Source organism: Bubalus kerabau, chromosome 1 (genome assembly GCF_029407905.1).
Source record: "Bubalus kerabau isolate K-KA32 ecotype Philippines breed swamp buffalo chromosome 1, PCC_UOA_SB_1v2, whole genome shotgun sequence".
NCBI classification, from domain to species: domain Eukaryota; kingdom Metazoa; phylum Chordata; class Mammalia; order Artiodactyla; family Bovidae; genus Bubalus; species Bubalus kerabau.
Genome location: NC_073624.1, coordinates 171,217,479 through 171,235,959, shown reverse-complemented (window position 1 = coordinate 171,235,959; position 18,481 = coordinate 171,217,479). Strand labels below are relative to the sequence as shown.

The 18,481-nt window shown below is 40.0% G+C and overlaps 1 protein-coding gene across 5 annotated transcripts in view; it reads left to right on the top strand.

Moving 5' to 3' along the window:
• Positions 1 to 18,481, top strand: part of RUFY1 (RUN and FYVE domain containing 1) — a 68,043-nt gene that overhangs the window by 23,393 nt on the left and 26,169 nt on the right. For all 5 annotated transcript variants that reach the window (XM_055539207.1, XM_055539202.1, XM_055539219.1 and 2 more), the window contains exons 6-10: positions 4,291 to 4,352; positions 7,782 to 7,847; positions 13,594 to 13,663; positions 17,266 to 17,367; positions 18,224 to 18,340. In XM_055539207.1, the coding sequence (XP_055395182.1) occupies positions 4,291 to 4,352; positions 7,782 to 7,847; positions 13,594 to 13,663; positions 17,266 to 17,367; positions 18,224 to 18,340 (417 nt within the window). The remainder of the gene's footprint in view (positions 1 to 4,290; positions 4,353 to 7,781; positions 7,848 to 13,593; positions 13,664 to 17,265; positions 17,368 to 18,223; positions 18,341 to 18,481) is intronic.

Below are 18,481 nucleotides of genomic sequence, written 5' to 3'. Positions count from 1 at the left end.
GCTGGAGACTGTAAATCCAGACAGTCTGCCCCACCCTAACCTCCACCCCACTTCAGGGCATCAGGAACTGCGGCTGGGCTACTGCCCCGCCTTCTTCCCACTACATGTTTGGACATGAATCTAAAGCTTCCCCAATCCCTCCATGACCAGATCAGCTGCTTTTTTTTCCCCCAGTAGTTTTCTTGTTTTGGCCTGTTGAATATTTTTCAAAAAATATAAAGAAGTTTTTTTTTTTTAAAGAAACAAAGTATCACATATTGTCCCATTACACAGAAACGGCTGATTCGGTGTTACATTTTGGGATATAGCCTTCCAGCACATGAATAAAAGGTGTGAGTGTGTGTGTGTGTGTCTTTGTATCTCAGAGATGGATGTTTGGAGCTTTCTTTTCTCATTAAACCAAAATGTGATTATTCCAAGAACACCATTTTGCAATTTCTTTATTTAACAATATGTTCCACATAGCTCTTGATGTCAAGAGATACATCCATTTTATGAGTATACCATAATCTATTTAACCAATACTTTTTTTAATGGAAAGATAATTGATTTACAGTGTTGTGTTGTTTTCTGCCATACAACAACACAAATCAGTCGTAATTATATATATATATATATACATATAATTATATATATAATATATATATATATAGCCCCTCCTTGAGTCTCACTCCCTAACCAATACTTATTAATGTAAATCATTTTCATGTTATAATGACAGTGTTATAAGTATCCTTATACTTGTTTTTAAGCCTTGTCCGTTTATTTTCTTAGGATAAGTTTTGAGATTGCTGCGTCAGACTGCACAAGTTCTGCATGAGTGTTGTGAAAGCATGAGAGCGTTCTTGGTCTTTTTCAATCAGACAGAAAAAACTCTTCATCTCAAATTTGTGTTTTTGAAAACTAGGATGATGGAGTTGTTTTGTTTTGTTTTTCATGTTTTATTATAAATATCATACAAGGTTTTTTCATTTTGTATTACAAACATTAAACAAGCCACTGGTGGTTCACCTGTTCATATCCTTTGCCCATTTTTTTGAATATTCCATCTTTTTCCACTCCTTTATTATAGATAAGGATATTTACCGTTTGTCAGAATATTTGTTATAAAAATTTTTTTCTGCTCTCTCGGGGTTTGTTTTCCCTATAGACCTTTTTTTTTGTTCTGTGCAGTCGTATTTAATGGACTTTTCCTCTATACCTTCTAAACTATTATGCCTAGAAGGTCCTTCCACATCTAAAAATTAACTCAACTTTTAAATCACATGTCTATATTTTACATTTAAATAATCTGCCTGTCATTCTTTGTGACATAGTATGAAGTAGAAATCCAGATTTCTTACATAAGTACAGCAGTGAACCAGTGTTTCCAGTATCATGTATCAAATATTATTATTTTGCCTACTAATTTGAAATTCCACCTTTATCATGTGTTGAAATATCCATTACACCCAGAGGCTTATTTGTAGACTCTCTATTTAGTCTCTGGATCTTTTTATTTCTATGCTAGTAACGTAGTCTTTTAACTACCAAAGCCACATAGTGTGTTTTATGCTCTGGCAGTTCACCTCCTACCTACTTTGCTGTGCCACATTTTCAGATTCCCTTGAGGCTGTCCCATTTTCCATTCTGCCCGATGACCTTGAACATCATTTATTTTGTCAGATTCCAAAATAAAAATTTGTCTGGGATTTTTATTAAATAATAGATGTGATTGAGCCCCTGGCTTATTCTTATCATCAACATAATGCCTCCTGCATGTCACTAGGAAGCATGAGTATTTGCTGCTGCTGTCTGAGAGATCCTCTTTCTCATGTTTAGAAAGTGCTGTTCTCTTCTAACTTTGCATTTTTATTTAAAAATGAATATTGACGTGTATCAGCCACAGGTGTACATGTGTGCCCCCGTCCCAAACCCTATGACAAAAACCACCTCAATATTGTAAAGGAATTAGCCTCCAATTAAAATAAAGAAATTACTTTTTAAAAAATGAATATTGAATGCTATCTAACACTTTCTGGCATCTATTGAGATGTCATATCCATTTTTAGCCCGTAATTATAATTGAATTAATTCTTGGGCTTCCTATTGTGATATTATTCCTACATTCTTAAAATAAATCTTACTTGGTCATCGTACATTTACTTTTAGTGTACTCCTAGACTTAATGTCTGTGGTTTATTTGGGATTTTTGTGTTTCTACTTACAAGAGACACTTGTCTGAATCTTCCCTTTCTATACTGTCTTTGTAACTTTTCAGTGTCAGGATTGTATAACCTCATAAAATAAGCTGGATGATATTCTTTTCGTTCTTATTTTCTACAAAAGTTTGTTATAGCAAGAATTATTTTTCTTTAAATGTTTGTTAAAACTTGCTGGTATAACCGTTTCAGCTCTTTATGATCTGCATACTCTGACCACTTTTATTTTTTGCATAGCTTTGGTCAGTTCATTGGTTTCCTAAGCAGCAGCAAGCCTTATAAAAACCTTTAGTCATTTATATTTTTCCAGAAACCATTTATTTCATTCAGATCTCCTCTGTTAGTTGCATGAGAATATTTTCTTGCAGCTTTTTAAAATCTCACATTTCCAAATTGTAATATTGTACACATGACAGAGTTTGTCTACTGTGTTGAGCTCGAAACCCAGATCTTGCTCTTTATTCATCACTCCTGCTTTGGGAGGAGGACTTTATCTGTCTTCTAGTTCATTAATTTCTACTTTGGGTATTAATTCTTTCTCATTCTTTCTATTGTTTCCTTTTTTCAAGGCAAATGTATATTTTTTTTTACTCTTTTTCTATTATAGAAGAAGTACATGCTTGTTGAAAAAAATTAAGCAATTACAAAAGCATGTAAAGTGAAAAGTGAAATTCAAGCTTCCCTTTTCTCCTCCCCCTTCAGTCCCACTTTTGTCCCCACAGGTAATGTAAAAACTTGAGGGACTACTTTTTCTATGCGTTTATGTGTACATAGGTTTTTGTTTCTGACTAAATCTTTTCTGGCTTTCTATTGCAGTGTAACAAATTAACAGTCACATTAAAAATACCAGTCACTCATAGTTGGTGGTAGGCTGATTTCAGCAAGTTGATTCTGAGGCACACCTGTGATTATAGGCAGTTGGTGGCTAGGACTGGAGTGGCTGAAGGTATGGGCTGTCACTGCCCTCTGAGTTGAGAAGGTCAGTGAGCGGGCGCTGGAGCAGCAGGGTTCCTGGGCATCTCTGTCTGCACCTGACCTCTCCACATGGCCTCCAGCGTGGCGCCTCAAGGTAGCCAGACTATTCCCGTAGAAGCTCAGAACCTCAAGGCATGTGCCCAAGGGAAAGAGCCAGGACGAAGTGTGTACTGCCCTTGTTAACCTAGCTGAAAAGTCACAGCCTCCTTCCTGCTGCCTTCTGCTCATTTGGACAGGTAGGAAGGCCACCCAGGTTCAAGGGTTGGGAATGGAGATTGGTGGGAGGCGCAACAGAGAAGTTGCAAAAGATGTCACATACAGCTTTGGCTTTTAACATGAGTGGGGTTGCTATACTATATATATATAAGTGGGGTTAATGCTGTACATAGTATTCTTTGACTTAAAGTTTTATCCTGGAGCTTTCTTCATTTCATTACATTTTCATTCCCTGTGTTCTTTGTTATGGTTGCAGAGGGTTCTGCAGTATGGCTATCATGTGATTGATTTAAATATTTCTGTATTGATGGACCCAATTATCCTGTATTTCAAAAGAATGGCTTCACTTTGTGGCAGGCTACAGCTCTCATTCACTCTCTCTCAAGTGCTTTATTTCTGGACAAAGCGCCTAACTTTGAGATGTTGAGGGATCTTAGACCTCCCTAGTTCCCTATAGCAAAGAATTTTCCCTGAAACACTGACTGAACCTTTTCATCCCAACTTGGGGAAAGAAGGAGTCAGAGTTATCAGTAGAGGTCACCACTTTAAAGATCCAGGTCTCTCTCTTTTTTTTTTTTTATTACTTTGTACCCAAAGAACTTTGTTGATCTTTGTCAACAATTTGTTGAATAAAGACAGAAAAACTAATCATTACTAACTGGTAAAACTTCAGAATATTCCCTCGAATTCTGATTTTTAGTAAGTTTTTCTTCTAGAAGATGATGGGGTTATTTTTCTTTCGGTTTGTTTGCTTGATTGCTACTTTAAGCTCATCCATCTAACTGACTGTTTAGGAAGGAGATAGGCATATAAACACCATGAATTTTAAAGATAGTAAGGTTTGTGGAAAGTGGGGAAATTATCTTTCATTTAAACTGGTGCATTTTCTTTCAATCAGGTTGGAGTGATCGATTTTTCTCTCTACATTAAAGATGTGCAGGATCTAGATGGCGGCAAAGAGTAAGTTCTGCATTGTATGCTGCTCTTATGATTTTAATGAAATTCTAGCAAAGAATGCGACTTTTTAAAAAACTGAAGTGTAATTGACATATAACATTATATTATTTTCACATGTACAACATAATGATCTGATATTTATATATATTGTAAAGCGATCACCACAGTACATCTAGTGTACATCCATGACCTTAACATACTTAGTTACAAAAGAACTTTTTTCTTGTGACAAGAGCTTTTAGGATCTACTGTCTTAGCAACTTTCAAATATGCAGTTTTACTATTAACTATAGTCATTAGCTATACTTAATTATATATATAAAATGCTATTAACTATAGTCATCATGCTGCACGTTGCATCACTAAGCCTCCTTTACTTTATAACTGGAAGTTTGTGTCTTATGACCCCCTTCACCTTCTCCCCAACCTCTGGCAAGCACCACCAGTCCCCGTATCTGTGAGCTTGGTTCTGTCTTTGTTTTAGATTCCACATATAAGTAAGAGCATAAGGTATTTGTCTTTCATTGTTTTACTTATCTCACTTAGCATAATGCCCTCAAATCCACTCATGTTGTCAGAAATGGTAGGATTTTTTTTTTATGGATGAATAATATTTTGTTATATAAATATACTACATTTTCTTCATTCATCTATTGATGGACAGTTAGGTTGTTGCTATAAAGGAGTGAAGTGAAAGTCGCTCAGTTGTGTCCGACTCCTTGCAATCCCAAGGAAAATACAGTCCGTGGAATTCTCCAGGCAAGAATACTGGAGTGGGTAGCCTATCCCTTCTCCAGGGAATCAAACCAGGGTCTTCTGCACTGCAGACAGATTCTTTACCAACTGAGCTATCAGGAAGGTTGTTGCTATATCTTGGCTATTATAAGTAATGCTGCTGTGAATATGGGGGTGCATATATGTACTCATGTTAGTTTTCCCTTTATTTGGGTAAATACTCAGAAGTGGAATTGCTGAATCATTTAGCAGTTCTATTTATTTTTTGAGAAACTGCCATACTGTTTTCCATAGTGGCTGCACTCATTTACATTCCCACCAGCACTCCACAAGGGTTCCCTTTTCTCTGTTTCCTGGCCAACACTTATTATTTCTTGTCTTTTCAGTAATAACCATTCTAAGAGGTATGAGGTGTTACCATCTTGCAGTTTTGTTTTGCATTTCCTGATGATTAGTGTTGTTGAGCATCTTTTCCTGTAACTGCTGACAAAGAATGCTACTTTTGTTTTTGCACTATTTGAAATTTTCGTTTTTATTTAGCTGTTTTTAATTACAATGGTAATATGTTACTGTTCCCGTTGTTTAAAGAATTAGGCTCTGAGGAAGAATAGAGAGTACAAGGGCGATTTCCCCATCCACACTATCCCCCGGTCTCCATCTCAGTCCCACTCCCGCCTCCTTCTTCAGAGAAAGCCACTCATGCATGACTCCTTCCAAGTCCTTTTTTTTAATGCCTTTCAGATGTATATTGTTGGTAGTGTAATTTGCTTTATGGATTGTTTGGATGTAAATGGAAAAGCACTGTTACATATTCAGGTTGCCTCTAGACTTACTCTGAGCGCAGTGCGTCTTGGCTGTCTTTTCATGCCGCGTGTAGCTCCAGCTCACCCTTGTTAACAAGAGCATTTAAAGAAGTCACCCTGAAAAAAGAGACAGAAAAGAAAAAAAAGCAAACAATGTGTATAACATGCTAAAGCTTATGTTGTAAGAAAGAAGACATAACACGTGTATTTATATGTTGTACTTCCATATACATGGGTCACTTCTAGAGAGGCACATGGACTGAACACAGGTGCGGGAGGGAGTTTCACTGTAAACCCTTGGGCTGTGTTTGAATATTCTACCAGAAACATCCATGACTTGTCCTTCACACTTCTTCGTATTGAGGACTCTTCTGGTCTCAGTGTCCTGGCAGTGCACCTTACCAAGGAAGGCGTGCTTTATGCACCCAGAGTACTAAGGTTTGCTCACTTGGAATTAAAAATATATTCTTAATGTCGAAAAGAGCTGGAAATGAGCTGATTGTCCACCTTTAAGGGAGTGCAGTCAGCCTTTCATACCTGCAGATGTTGAAGCCACAGATGTAGAGGGTCAGCAGTGTGTAGTTGCAGATTTTGGTATCCACAGAGGTTTTGGAACCCGTCCCCTGTGGACACTTAGGGACATCTGTAATTGAATGAATTGTGGAACATCCAAAATGTTCCACACTGTGGTATATTCTACAGACATGAGAAAAAGCAAATTTTACCTAGTGTACAGTAGGTTTAGAGGGGTTTCCACAGGTATTATTGAGTGACAAAAGAATAATACTGAGAAGTATATATATTCCATTTTTTTAAACCCTCCAAATCTCTTTTATATTTTAATTGCATATACTATATATAAAAATATAGATATTATGATTATATGTACAGAGGCTACTCAACAAGCTGTCAGTTATGTGTCACCTGGGAAAGCTATGTGAGGGCAGAAAGGTTAAAAAAAATAATAATAAACTATACTGACCAATAAATCCAGCACCTGTGGCATGAGTGTGGGTTGAATAATCTCATTTATGTACATATGTATGTAAAGAAATTGGTGGGGGAAGGCTAACTTTAAAATGTTAAAGTCTTTTTTATATATATAAATACATATGAAGTTTTTTGTTGTTTTGTTTGTCACACTGCGTGGATTTGGGGATCTTAGTTCCCTAACCAGGAATTGAACCCACCCCCTTGGCACTGAAAGCACAGAGCCCTCACCACGGAATTCCCAATGTCTTTTTTTTCCCAAACCCAGACTAATCAGCTTTGTGTTGTGAAGACTCTTATGATCTTATTTTATGAGCCAGCTTCTTTTCCTTCAGTATACCAAGGGCTGCCTCATCTCCTGCCTCGGGAGCCATTTGCGTATGGATTTTGGTGTTTCCATCTCGCATCCTGGTGGCATTCTCAAATGCTAGGGATGAGGTGGAGGAGCATCTGGAGGGAGGATCCTTTCCAGGCAGCGTTGCAGTGTGTTCCATGTGCTCCCAGCCAGTCGTGCTGGTTCACTCAGGACCATGTAGACGTTGCTACACTCTGACTGTCTCTTGGTTTCCTGATGGCACTAATGACATTGGTACTCCTACAAGGTAATTGGAAGGTTGGCGGACAATTACAGAGTATTAACCCTGAGTAAAAGGAATTCCTTGGGACTTCCCTGGTGTCCCAGTGGTAAAAAATAATCCATCTTATAATGCAGGGGACACAGGTTCAATCCTTGGTCAGGGAACTAAGATCCTACATGTCAGGAAGCAGCTAAGCCCATGCACCACAACTGGAGAGTCCATATGCCGTATCAAAAAGACCAAACGCAGCCAAATAAGTAAATGCATTTTTTAAAAATATTCATTGCAAAAAAATAATTTCTCTATTTTTATGCCCTTTTTTAAAGGCATGAAAGAATCACAGACGTCCTTGATCAAAAAAATTATGTGGAAGAACTTAACCGGCACTTAAGGTGGGACTCCCTTCTTTTTCCAGTGTTCGTTCTCAGTGCCCAATAATTGCCTCATGGGACTTTTTTGAGTTTCCATATATTTATAACTAACTTTTTTCCTAATCAGGAAGAAAGATTGTCATTCAGTGCTCATGTGTACAGGTTATAGAAGTATGATTTCTTGATAAAGAGCTTTGGGGAATCCTCTGGTCCCTTGTTCTGTGTAGTTATGCAACTTAGAGAGTAACGAATGAAACCTGACTCTCCACCCCTCAGCCTACAGCAACTTAGTTGGAGATCACTGCCTAGAAACCACTACTGCCGCTGGGAATCAGCACACATCCCTCCCGTGTGCTGAGCAGGAAAAGGAGTTGAAAACCACTGGGTTAGACCTTTGAAAGCAATTCAGTAGAGATTTAATAGCAAGTGTTTTGTTTTTTGGGTTTTTTTTTTTGGAAAGCAGGTATCTTTATCTTGAGTTTTCTTTTTAATTGGAAAGCTGCTCTTGTGTGTCGTGAAACACTGGTTTTTGCAGGTGTTGATGGGGAGTGGATGGAGATTCTCAGCCTAACGTTTTTGGGAAATACAGTTCTCTCCCTGAACCCTTTAGAAAATTTACTGTGCACATTAGCAGTGCTCTATGGGAGCAGCCTCTGTGACCCCCAAAGCCAATGAAACAGGCAAAGGATCTGGCATGTTCTTTAGAACATACATAAGGAAGCACATTTCTGAGCTCTCTGAGGTATGATGCTGACTATTGTTTTGAGAGAGAGATTCTTAATTCATTCCTAGTTTATTGAGAACTTAAGAAATAGATGTTGAATTTTATAAAATGCCTTTTAGCATTCATTAAGTTAATCTTGACTTTCATCCCTTAATCTATTGACATGATACAATTTTACTAATGTATTTTTTCCACAGGGATAAACTACTTGATCATAGCTTTAATGATTTAATCATTCTCTTAAGGCATAATCTAATGTAATTGTTCCATAGTTTTCCTTCTGGCATATTCTCAGTGCAGCCTCACAAAATGAATCAGAAAGCTTTGCCTTATTTCTGTGCCTAGGAACACCTTCTAGTTCATGAGCTCCTTGAAAATTTGAAGCGCCTGTAGAGAGGCAACACTTTGCCAGCTTTTCAGTCTTTGCTTGGTGGTTAGTTCATCTAGCTTTTCTCCTCTTGTTCAGTTCAGTTCAGTCGCTCAGTCGTGTCTGACTCTTTGCGACCCCATGAACCGCAGCACGCCAACTCCCAGAGTCCACCCAAACCCATGTCCATTAAGTCGATGATGCTATCCAACCATCTCATCCTCTGTTGTCCCCTTCTCCTCCTGCCCTCAATCTTTCCCAGCATCAGGGTCTTTTCAAATGAGTCAGCTCTTCGCGTGAGGTGGCCAAAGTTTTGGAGTTTGAGCTTCAATATCAGTCCTACCAATGAACACCCAAGACTGATCTCCTTTAGAATGGACTGGTTGGATCTCCTTGCAGTCCAAGGGCCTCTCAAGAGTCTTCTCCAACACCACAGTTCAAAAGCATCAATTCTTCGGTGCTCAGTTCTTTATAGTCCAACTCTCACATCCATACATAACCACTGGAAAAGTCATAGCCTTGACTAGACAGACCTTTGCTGGCAAAGTAATGTCTCTGTCTTTGAATATGCTATCTAGGTTGGTCATAACTTTCCTTCCAAGGAGTAAGCGTCTTTTAATTTCATGGCTGCAGTCACCATCTGCAGTGATTTTGGAGCCCAGAAAAATAAAGTTAGCCACTGTTTGCACTGTTTCCCCATCTATTTGCCATGAAGTGATGGGACCAGATTCCATGATCTCAGTTTTATGCATGTTGAGCTTTAAGCCAACTTTTTCACTCTCCTCTTTCACTTTCATTAAGAGGCTCTTTAGTTTTTCTCCATTTTCTGCCATGAGGGTGGTATCATCTGCATTTCTGATTGATATTTCTCCCTGCAATCTTGATTCCAGCTTGTGCTTCATCCAGCCCAGCATTTATCATGATATACTCTGCATATAAGTTAAATAAGCAGGATGGCAATATACAGCCTTAACGTACTCCTTTTCCTATTTGGAACCAGTCCAGTTCCATGTCCAGTTCTAACTGTTGCTTCCTGACCTGCATACAGGTTTCTCAAGAGGCAGATCAGGTGGTCTGGGATTCCCATCTCTTTCAGAAGTTTCCACAGTTTATTGTGATCAACACAGTCAAAGGCTTTGGCATAGTCAATAAAGCAGAAATAGATGTTTTTCTGGAACTCTCTTGCTTTTTCGATGATCCATTGGATGTTGGCAGTTTGATCTCTGGTTCCCCTGCCTTTTCTAAAACCAGCTTGAACATCTGGAAGTTCACAGTTCACATATTGCTGAAGCCTGGCTTGGAGAATTTTGAGCATTACTTTACTAGCATGTGAGATGAGTGCAATTGTGCAGTCGTTTGAGCATTCTCTGGCATTGCCTTTCTTTGGGATTGGAATGAAAACGGACCTTTTCCAGTCCTGTGGCAACTGCTGAGTTTTCCAAATTTGCTGGCATATTGAGTGCAGCACTTTCACAGCATCATCTTCTAGGATTTTAAATAGCTCAACTGGAATTCCATCACATCCAGTAGCTTTGTTCTTAGTGATGCTTCCTAAGGCCCACATGACTTCACATTCCAGGATGTCTGGCTCTAGGTGAGTGATCACACCATTGTGATTATCTGGGTCAGGAAGATCTTTTTTGTACAGTTCTTCTGTGTATTCTTGCCACCTCTTCTTAATATTTTCTGATTCTGTTAGGTCCCTACCATTTCTGTCCTTTATCGAGCCCATCTTTGCATGAAATGTTCCCTTGGTATCTCTAACTTTCTGAAGAGATCTCTAGTCTTTCCCATTCTGTTGTTTTCCTCTATTTCTTTGCATTGATCACTGAAGAAGGCTTTCTTATCTCTCCTTGCTATTCTTTGGAACTCTGCATTTAAATGGGTATATCTTTCCTTTTCTCCTTTGCTTTTCGCTTCCCTTCTTTTCACAGCTATTTGTAAGGCCTCCCCAGACAGCCATTTTGCTTTTTTGCATTTCTTTTCCATGGGGATGGTCTTGATTCCTGTCGCCTGTACAATATCACGAACCTCCGTCCATAGTTCATCAGGCACTCTATCAGATCTAGTCCCTTAAATCTATTTCTCACTTCCACTGTATAGTCATAAGGGATTTGATTTAGGTCATACCTGAATGGTCTAGTGGTTTTCTCCACTTTCTTCAATTTAAGTCTGAATTTGGCAATAAGGAGTTCATGATCTGAGCCACAGTCAGCTCCAAGTCTTGTTTTTGCTGACTGTATAGAGCTTCTCCATCTTTGGCTGCAAAGAATAGAATCAGTCTGATTTCGGTGTCAACCATCTGGTGATGTCCATGTGTAGAGTCTTCTCTTGTGTTGTTGGAAGAGGGTGTTTGCTATGACCAGTGCATTCTCTTGGCAGAACTCTTATTAGCCTTTGCCCCACTTTATTCTGTACTCCAAGGCCAAATTTGCCTGTTACTCCAGGTGTTTCTTGACTTCCTACTTTTGCATTCCAGTCCCGTATAATGAAAAGGACATCTTTTTTGGGTGTTAGTTCTAGAAGGTCTTGTAGGTCATCATAGAACCGTTCAACTTCAGCTTCTTCAGCGTTACTGGTTGGGACATATAGTTGGATTACCGTGATATTGAATGGTTTGCCTTGGAAACGAACAGAGATCATTCTGTCATTTTTGAGATTACATCCAAATACTGCATTTCAGACTCTTTTGTTGACTATGATGGCTGCTCCATTTCTTCTAAGGGATTCCTGCCCGCAGTAGTAGATATAATGGTCATCTGAGTTAAATTCACCCGTTCCAGTCCATTTTAGTTCGCTGATTCCCAGAATGTCGACGTTCACTCTTGCCATCTCCTGTTCGACCACTTCCAATTTGCCTTGATTCATGGACCTGACATTCCAGGTTCCTATGCAATATTGCTCTTTACAGCATCAGACCTTGCTTCTATCACCGGTCACATCCACAGCTGGGTATTGTTTTTGCTTTGGCTCCATCCCTTCATTCTTTCTGGAGTTATTTATTTCTCTGCTGATCTCCAGTAGCATATTGGGCACCTACCGACCTGGGGAGTTCCTCTTTGAGTATCCTATCATTTTGCCTTTTCATACTGTTCATGGGGTTCTCAAGGCAAGAATACTGAAGTGGTTTGCCATTCCCTTCTCCAGTGAGGATAGTCTCCTCTTGAGGATATATCTTTATTGGCAATTTATGTTTTCTAAGATTTGTTCTAAGATTTATGTTTGGAAATTTATGATTCCTAAGAAAAAAATAGCAATTTATTGATACTTTTTGAGTTTTATAGTTAGTACAGAATTGAAAATGCCATACTCTTTAAACTTGTAATTCCTTCTATATCTTTTGTTTTGTTGCCATTTTCATTTTGTGTCAATTTGTATTTTTATCTTTCTCCCACCCAATTCCTGAACCTTGGTTCACTAGCATTGAAAGATTTGGCTCTTGGTACCCCCCCCTCAATCGCAAAAAACATCAGTTTTTGGTAGTAGGATCTGTTGCCTAAAAGTGCAGATTCTAGAGCCAGACTTCCTGGGTTCATAGGGGTATGAACTTAGTGAGTTTTTCAATGTAAAGTTACAGTTTCCTCATCTGTAATACAGATTAACAATAAAATTTGCCTCACAGAATTGTGGGGAGGATTACATAAGTTGATGCGTTTAAAATGCTTAGACCAAAAGAGAGCCTGGTACATCGTCCAAAAAGAAAATTACTACTCTTATTGTCGTAGCTATTGTTGTTGTTTATGACGTCTACACTAGCTTTTTGTGTATTTTTCAGTATGAAAGTAGAGCATGTTACTTAAAGAGTATGTGAAAAATGGGACAAAGTATAAAAAAGATTTAAAAAATCAACTTGATCTTAGTACCCAAAAGTACCAATATCTTGTTATGAATATTACTTTAGATGTAATAGCCCGGGCATTTTGGCTCCCATCTATTGTGTTGGGAGAAACTCTTGTTTTCTTTCCAGTTGGCTAAAAAACAAATGGGTAGCATATTTGGGGAAGAAAACATTGAAAACTTTTCAATTAATATACATATTCAAAAGCAGAGACATTACTTTACCAACAAAGGTTTGTCTAGTCAAGGCTATGGTTTTTCCTATGGTCATGTATGGATGTGAGAGTTGGACTGTGAAGAAGGCTGAGCGCCGAAGAATTGATGCTTTTGAATTGTGGTGTTGGAGAAGACTCTTGAGAGTCTCTTGGACTGCAAGGAGATCCAGCCAGTCCATTCTGAAGGAGATCAGCCCTGGGATTTCTTTGGAAGGACTGATGCTAAAGCTGAAACTCCAGTACTTTGGCCACCTCATGCGAAGAGTTGACTCATTGGAAAAGACTCTGATGCTGGGCGGGATTGGGGGCAGGAGGAGAAGGGGACAACAGAGGATGAGATGGCTGGATGGCATCACCGACTCAATGGACTTGAGTCTGGGTGAACTCTGGGAGTTGGTGATGGACAGGAAGGCCTGGCGTGCTGCGATTCATGGGGTCGCAAAGAGTCGGACACGACTGAGCGACTGATCTGATCTGATATTTAGAATCCTCATCTATGAGTTAATTGGAAACCCTTTGACTCCATTTCGTACAGGAAATCTGGAACTCTCTATTCTCATTGTTTACAAATTGGGAAGACAGCCTTCATAGGTTCACATTTACTTAATATTTTCTGTTTTACAGCTGTACAGTTGGGGATCTTCAAACCAAGATAGATGGCTTGGAGAAGACTAATTCAAAGCTTCAAGAAGAGGTTTGTAACTTCCTGAAATGCTTAAGCCAGAATGACCCCAGGCTAAGAGAAATGGTATGGTTGGCATATCTGACCAGAGCTGCTCACTGGCAGGAATGGCAAGTGCTAACCTTGGGTGGAGCTGCAGACAGGACGGGCACTCTCAGAATTTCACATCCTCAGAATGTCTGTGTTCTGCGCTGGCCAGGGCTCCCGTGAGCCGGTGCAGCTGATCACGAGCCAGCTCTCAGGGACTTTGGTTTCATCGCGCCACAGTGGCCCAGAGGAGACAAGTGCAGGTCCTCTTGTGAACGTGCTGTTCTCTTCCTCTTTTACCACCCGTCCTGTGATGTTTGTGTCTCCCTGCTGCCGGAAGGCGCAGGCTCTGCCACCGGGTGGAAGTACCCTTACCCGCCCCTTTGGTGTTTTGGCCTTGCTGGCGCATGGAGCTAGTCTCCCCACAGTGTGGTCTTTCTCTGCTTTCTCACTAGGAAGAGAGAGAATGAAAGGCCAGGAAGAAGGAGGGCTGAGGCCGAGGAAGAGGCTTGCTGCCCGCACCCGGCTGTCCGCTTGGTGGACATAGCTCGTCTCCTGCTAGCAGGAGCGGGATGCGCGCCCACAGGTAGCGGTCCCTGGCTGCCCGGCCCCCCCAGCTCTCACTGGGAAGGAGGGGCTGCGAGAGTGGCTGGAGGATGGCCGCCCGTGGCGTGGGGCAGGTCACGGCCGGGAGGAGTCGCAGAGCACGCCTGTTAGTAAGGACTCCAGTGGAAGGCTCACTGCAGACTTCTATACTCTTCTCAGGGCCATGACCGGAACAGCTTTCAGGAGAGGAGCTCAGATTTGTGAGAGGAGGCAGAAGTTCAAAGATAAGCGTCACAGGAGAGACTTCATCGCATTTAGAACTGAAGCACTCAAATTCCTCTGGGGATGGAGTGGGCCTTTGGGCCTCTCTTTCCTCATCTCCAAATTGGGTGATAAGCATACCTTACAATAGTGTTGTATAGATTAAATTAGGTTAATACCATGTAAATATGCCTTGCCTGATACTTGGCATGTAGAGGCGCTCAAAGAGACCTTAGTTGCTTTTAGAACAAGCAGATTCACTCTTTGTTCTCCCAGATGAGGTGGCATGCTTTGTTTTTTGTTGTTGTTGTTGTTTTAGGGTTTTTTTAATCATTTTTATTGAAGTATAGTTGGTTTATAATGTTATGTTAGTTTCAGGTATACAGCGAAGTGAATTAGTTATATAAATACGTACATCCACGCTTTAGATTCTTTTCCCATATAGACCATTGCGTAGTATCGAGTAGAGTTCCCTGTGCTATACAGTAGGTCCTTATTAGTTAACTATTTTATATAGCAGTGTGCATATGTTAGTCTCAGTCTTCGTGTTTATCCCTTTCCTCCCCCTTTTACCCCCGGGAACCATAAGTTTGTTTTCATCTGTAACTCTTTTTCCATTTTGTATATAAGTTCATTTGTACCCGTTTTTTAGTTTCTACATATAAACAATATCATGTGATGTTTGTCTTTCTCTATCTGACTTACTTCACTTGTATGACAGTCTCTAGGTCCATCCATGTTCCTGCAAATTGACATCATGTCATTCTTTTTTATTCCGTTGTGTACATGCACCACATCTTCTTTGTCCCCCCTCTGCTGATGCACATTTAGGCCGCCTCTGTGTCCGGGCTGTTGTCAATAGTGCTGCAGTGAACACTGTCTCCATGAATCTCGCGTTCTTGTTTCCTCTGCTGCATGCCCAGGCGTGGCATTGCTGGGTCACGGCAGCTCTAGGAGGAGTTTTTTAAGGAAGCTCCACACTGTTCTCCACAGTGGCTGCACCAGTTTACGTTCCCACCAACAGTGTGAGAGGGCTTCCTTTACCCACACCCTCTCTGGTATTTACGGTTTGTAGGTTTTGTATGGTGGCCATTCTGACCTGTAGTTTTGATTTGCGTTTCTCTAGTAATTAGTGATGTTAAGCACTCTTTTCATGTGCTTTTTGGCCATCTGCATGTCTTTGGAGAAATGTCTGTTTACATCTTCTACCAATTTGTTGATTGGATTTTTTTTTTTTTTAATACTGAGCTGCATGAGTTGTTCGTATATTTTGGAGATTAATCTCTTATAAGTTACTTTGTTTGCGGATATTTTCTCCCACTCTGAGGGGAGTTGGCACACTTTGAATGAAGGTCTAATTTAGCTTTTGAAACTGAACAACTGGGTTATTTTTTCTTCAGAAGCAAACACTTGTAATAGAAAATGTGCTTTAGAGAAAAGTACACCTCTCAGTCGGGGTGTGCTCTCTCTGTCCTCAGACAGTAGGACTGGAATTACCATATGGTTTTTGCCTGCTTCTTCCCTTGTAGCAACTAGCACCTCCTTTCAAGCCTTACAGTTTTTAACCTGGGCACAGAAGTTATGTTTAGAAACCTCAGTCCTGGCTTCTGAGTCTGAGTGGACCTAGATGCATTGACCAAGAGAGGGCTCCAGGGCCTCCCGTTCATGAATGATGCTAGGAGCATAGCCACACATTGGGACACACGTCTTGCTTCTTTCTCCTTACCCAGCCTCACCTTCTCTCTCGAGGCTGGTTCAGAGGCTGGATAAGGACAAGCTGGTTGGGGCATTCACTCCTTGTCTTTCCTGCTGGCCTCTCCTCAGCAGGTCCATGAAGGCACCTGCTCCTATATACTTTTCCCTAAACTATGTTAACTCATTCAAGGCAAGGAAGACGTTTTCCTCAGAGCACATCTTTAGTGGTTTGGTTGTGATTCTACTCCCACATTCTTTAATTATCTCTCTAGTGATAAGATATACTTTTGCTCATTGGCTAGAAAAACTAAAAAGAGTGCGGGGTGGGGGGTGGACAGGAAACCCATAATCCCTTGGCTAAATGACAGCTCTTTTTAACACTTGTTATATAGTGTCCCCATCTTGTCCTAAAAGTTTTGTTTGTTTGTTTGCTTTTGATTTTCTTCTTAAGCACTTTTAAGTTGTGGGGTTTTTGTTTTGTTTTGTTTTAGGCCATGCCGTGTGGCATGTGGGGTCTTAGTTCCCCAGCGAGGGATCAAGGCCGTGTCCCCTTCATTGGGACCACCAAGTCTTACCCCCACCAGGGAAGTCCTTGTGGTGGTTGTTGTTTTTAAACTAGTCATGAGAATATACTCTATAACCTGCTTTATTTTATTATATCATAAATATGTTCTCAAGTCATTAAAAGTTTTTATAAATATTTTAATAACTACTTGTTTCTTTTTTTGCTCTCACTGTGATTTGTTAAACCATTTCTAGTATTGGACATTCAGGCTGTTTCTAATATTTTGTGTCCATAAATCTTTGCCCATGTGAAATAGATGGTATATTGTCATTTTTGTGAAAGAGTATCTGGGGAGGGCAGAGATCACTAGGGGCAAGGGTGGGAGAGAGATTTTACTGTCTATGTATTTTTATCTTTGGAATTTTGTGACTGTATTACCTAATTCAAAACAAGGATAAAATACAAAATTTCACATATGTGAAAATGCATTGTCAATTTCGAGGATGCTAAATGTTAGCTTCTGATTTGAGCACTAAGATTCATTTTGATGTTAAAAAATATAAAAATCTTTCTTAATAAGCTTTCAGCTGCAACAGACCGAATTTGTTCGCTCCAAGAAGAACAGCAACAACTAAGAGAACAAAATGAATTAATTCGTGAGAAAAGTGAAAAAAGCGTAGAGGTGAGAAATGGGCCTTGCAGGCACTCAGACATGTCCATCACACACCTCAAGCTTGAAACGTGCAAAGATGCTCTGTTTCAAAGATGCCTTGGTACCCTCATGTCACTCTCAGGCTACCTGAACCACTTGGGGCTTCCCAAGTGCCTCTAGGCCTTTGTAAGTGAAAGTTACTGTTCCCTCCTCAGCTTCTCTTGTGCGCCCAGGCCCCTGTGGTGCTGCCCTGGTGCCCAGCAGTGGGCCTGGGCCCTTCTCCTCCTGTGTTCTCATCACTCGTCGCGTCTCCCTCCATTATAGAAGCCGTTTGCTGGTTTGTAGAACTGCTGACTTGCAGCCGTCTCACCCAATGACCTGAGGGTAGAGACTGTATCTGATTCATCTCTAAATTTACCCAGTGCCAAAAATTATGCTAGATAAATATTGAATGGGGACCTTTCCCACTCAGAACAACTTTTTTGTTTTAAAGAAAATTAAATTATTTCTGAGCCCACCTTTTCAAAAATCTGTTAGTTTGCTTTCGTCCTTCAAGTTCAAACACATTAAAATATCTTTAAAATTTTAACTTTTCTCTATTATTTTAAAAAATAGAAATTAGAAATTATGCTACTTTTTAAAACATATATGTGGTATATTTTAGCAACTTATTGACCAGAGTTGTATTAATATATCTTTTGTTACCTGAACGTGATTGACCAGAGTGTTTCATTATTCACTTACATAACAAATCGCCAGTCACAGGCATTGGTTTCTGCAATAATTCCCCAGTCAATATGCATTAAAATACTTTGTACTTGGCCAACCTAGTAGTTAGCTTGCTTTGTAAACAAACCATTCCTCTGGTGCTCTTGTTTGATCACAGATAACAAAACAAGATACAAAAATTGAACTGGAGACTTACAAGCAGACTCGGCAAGGTCTGGATGAAATGTACAATGATGTGTGGAAGCAGCTGAAGGAGGAGAGGAAGGCCCGTGTGGTGAGTGTGTGGGCCTGAGAGTCGTCAGAAAGATTGCCCACTTCATTCCCTGTAAGCTAACTTCTATCAGCACTTTGCAGACACATGCTTCAGTCTTCTTTAAAATGAATTAGTTTTATGGGAATAAGGCGTTTAACGTGT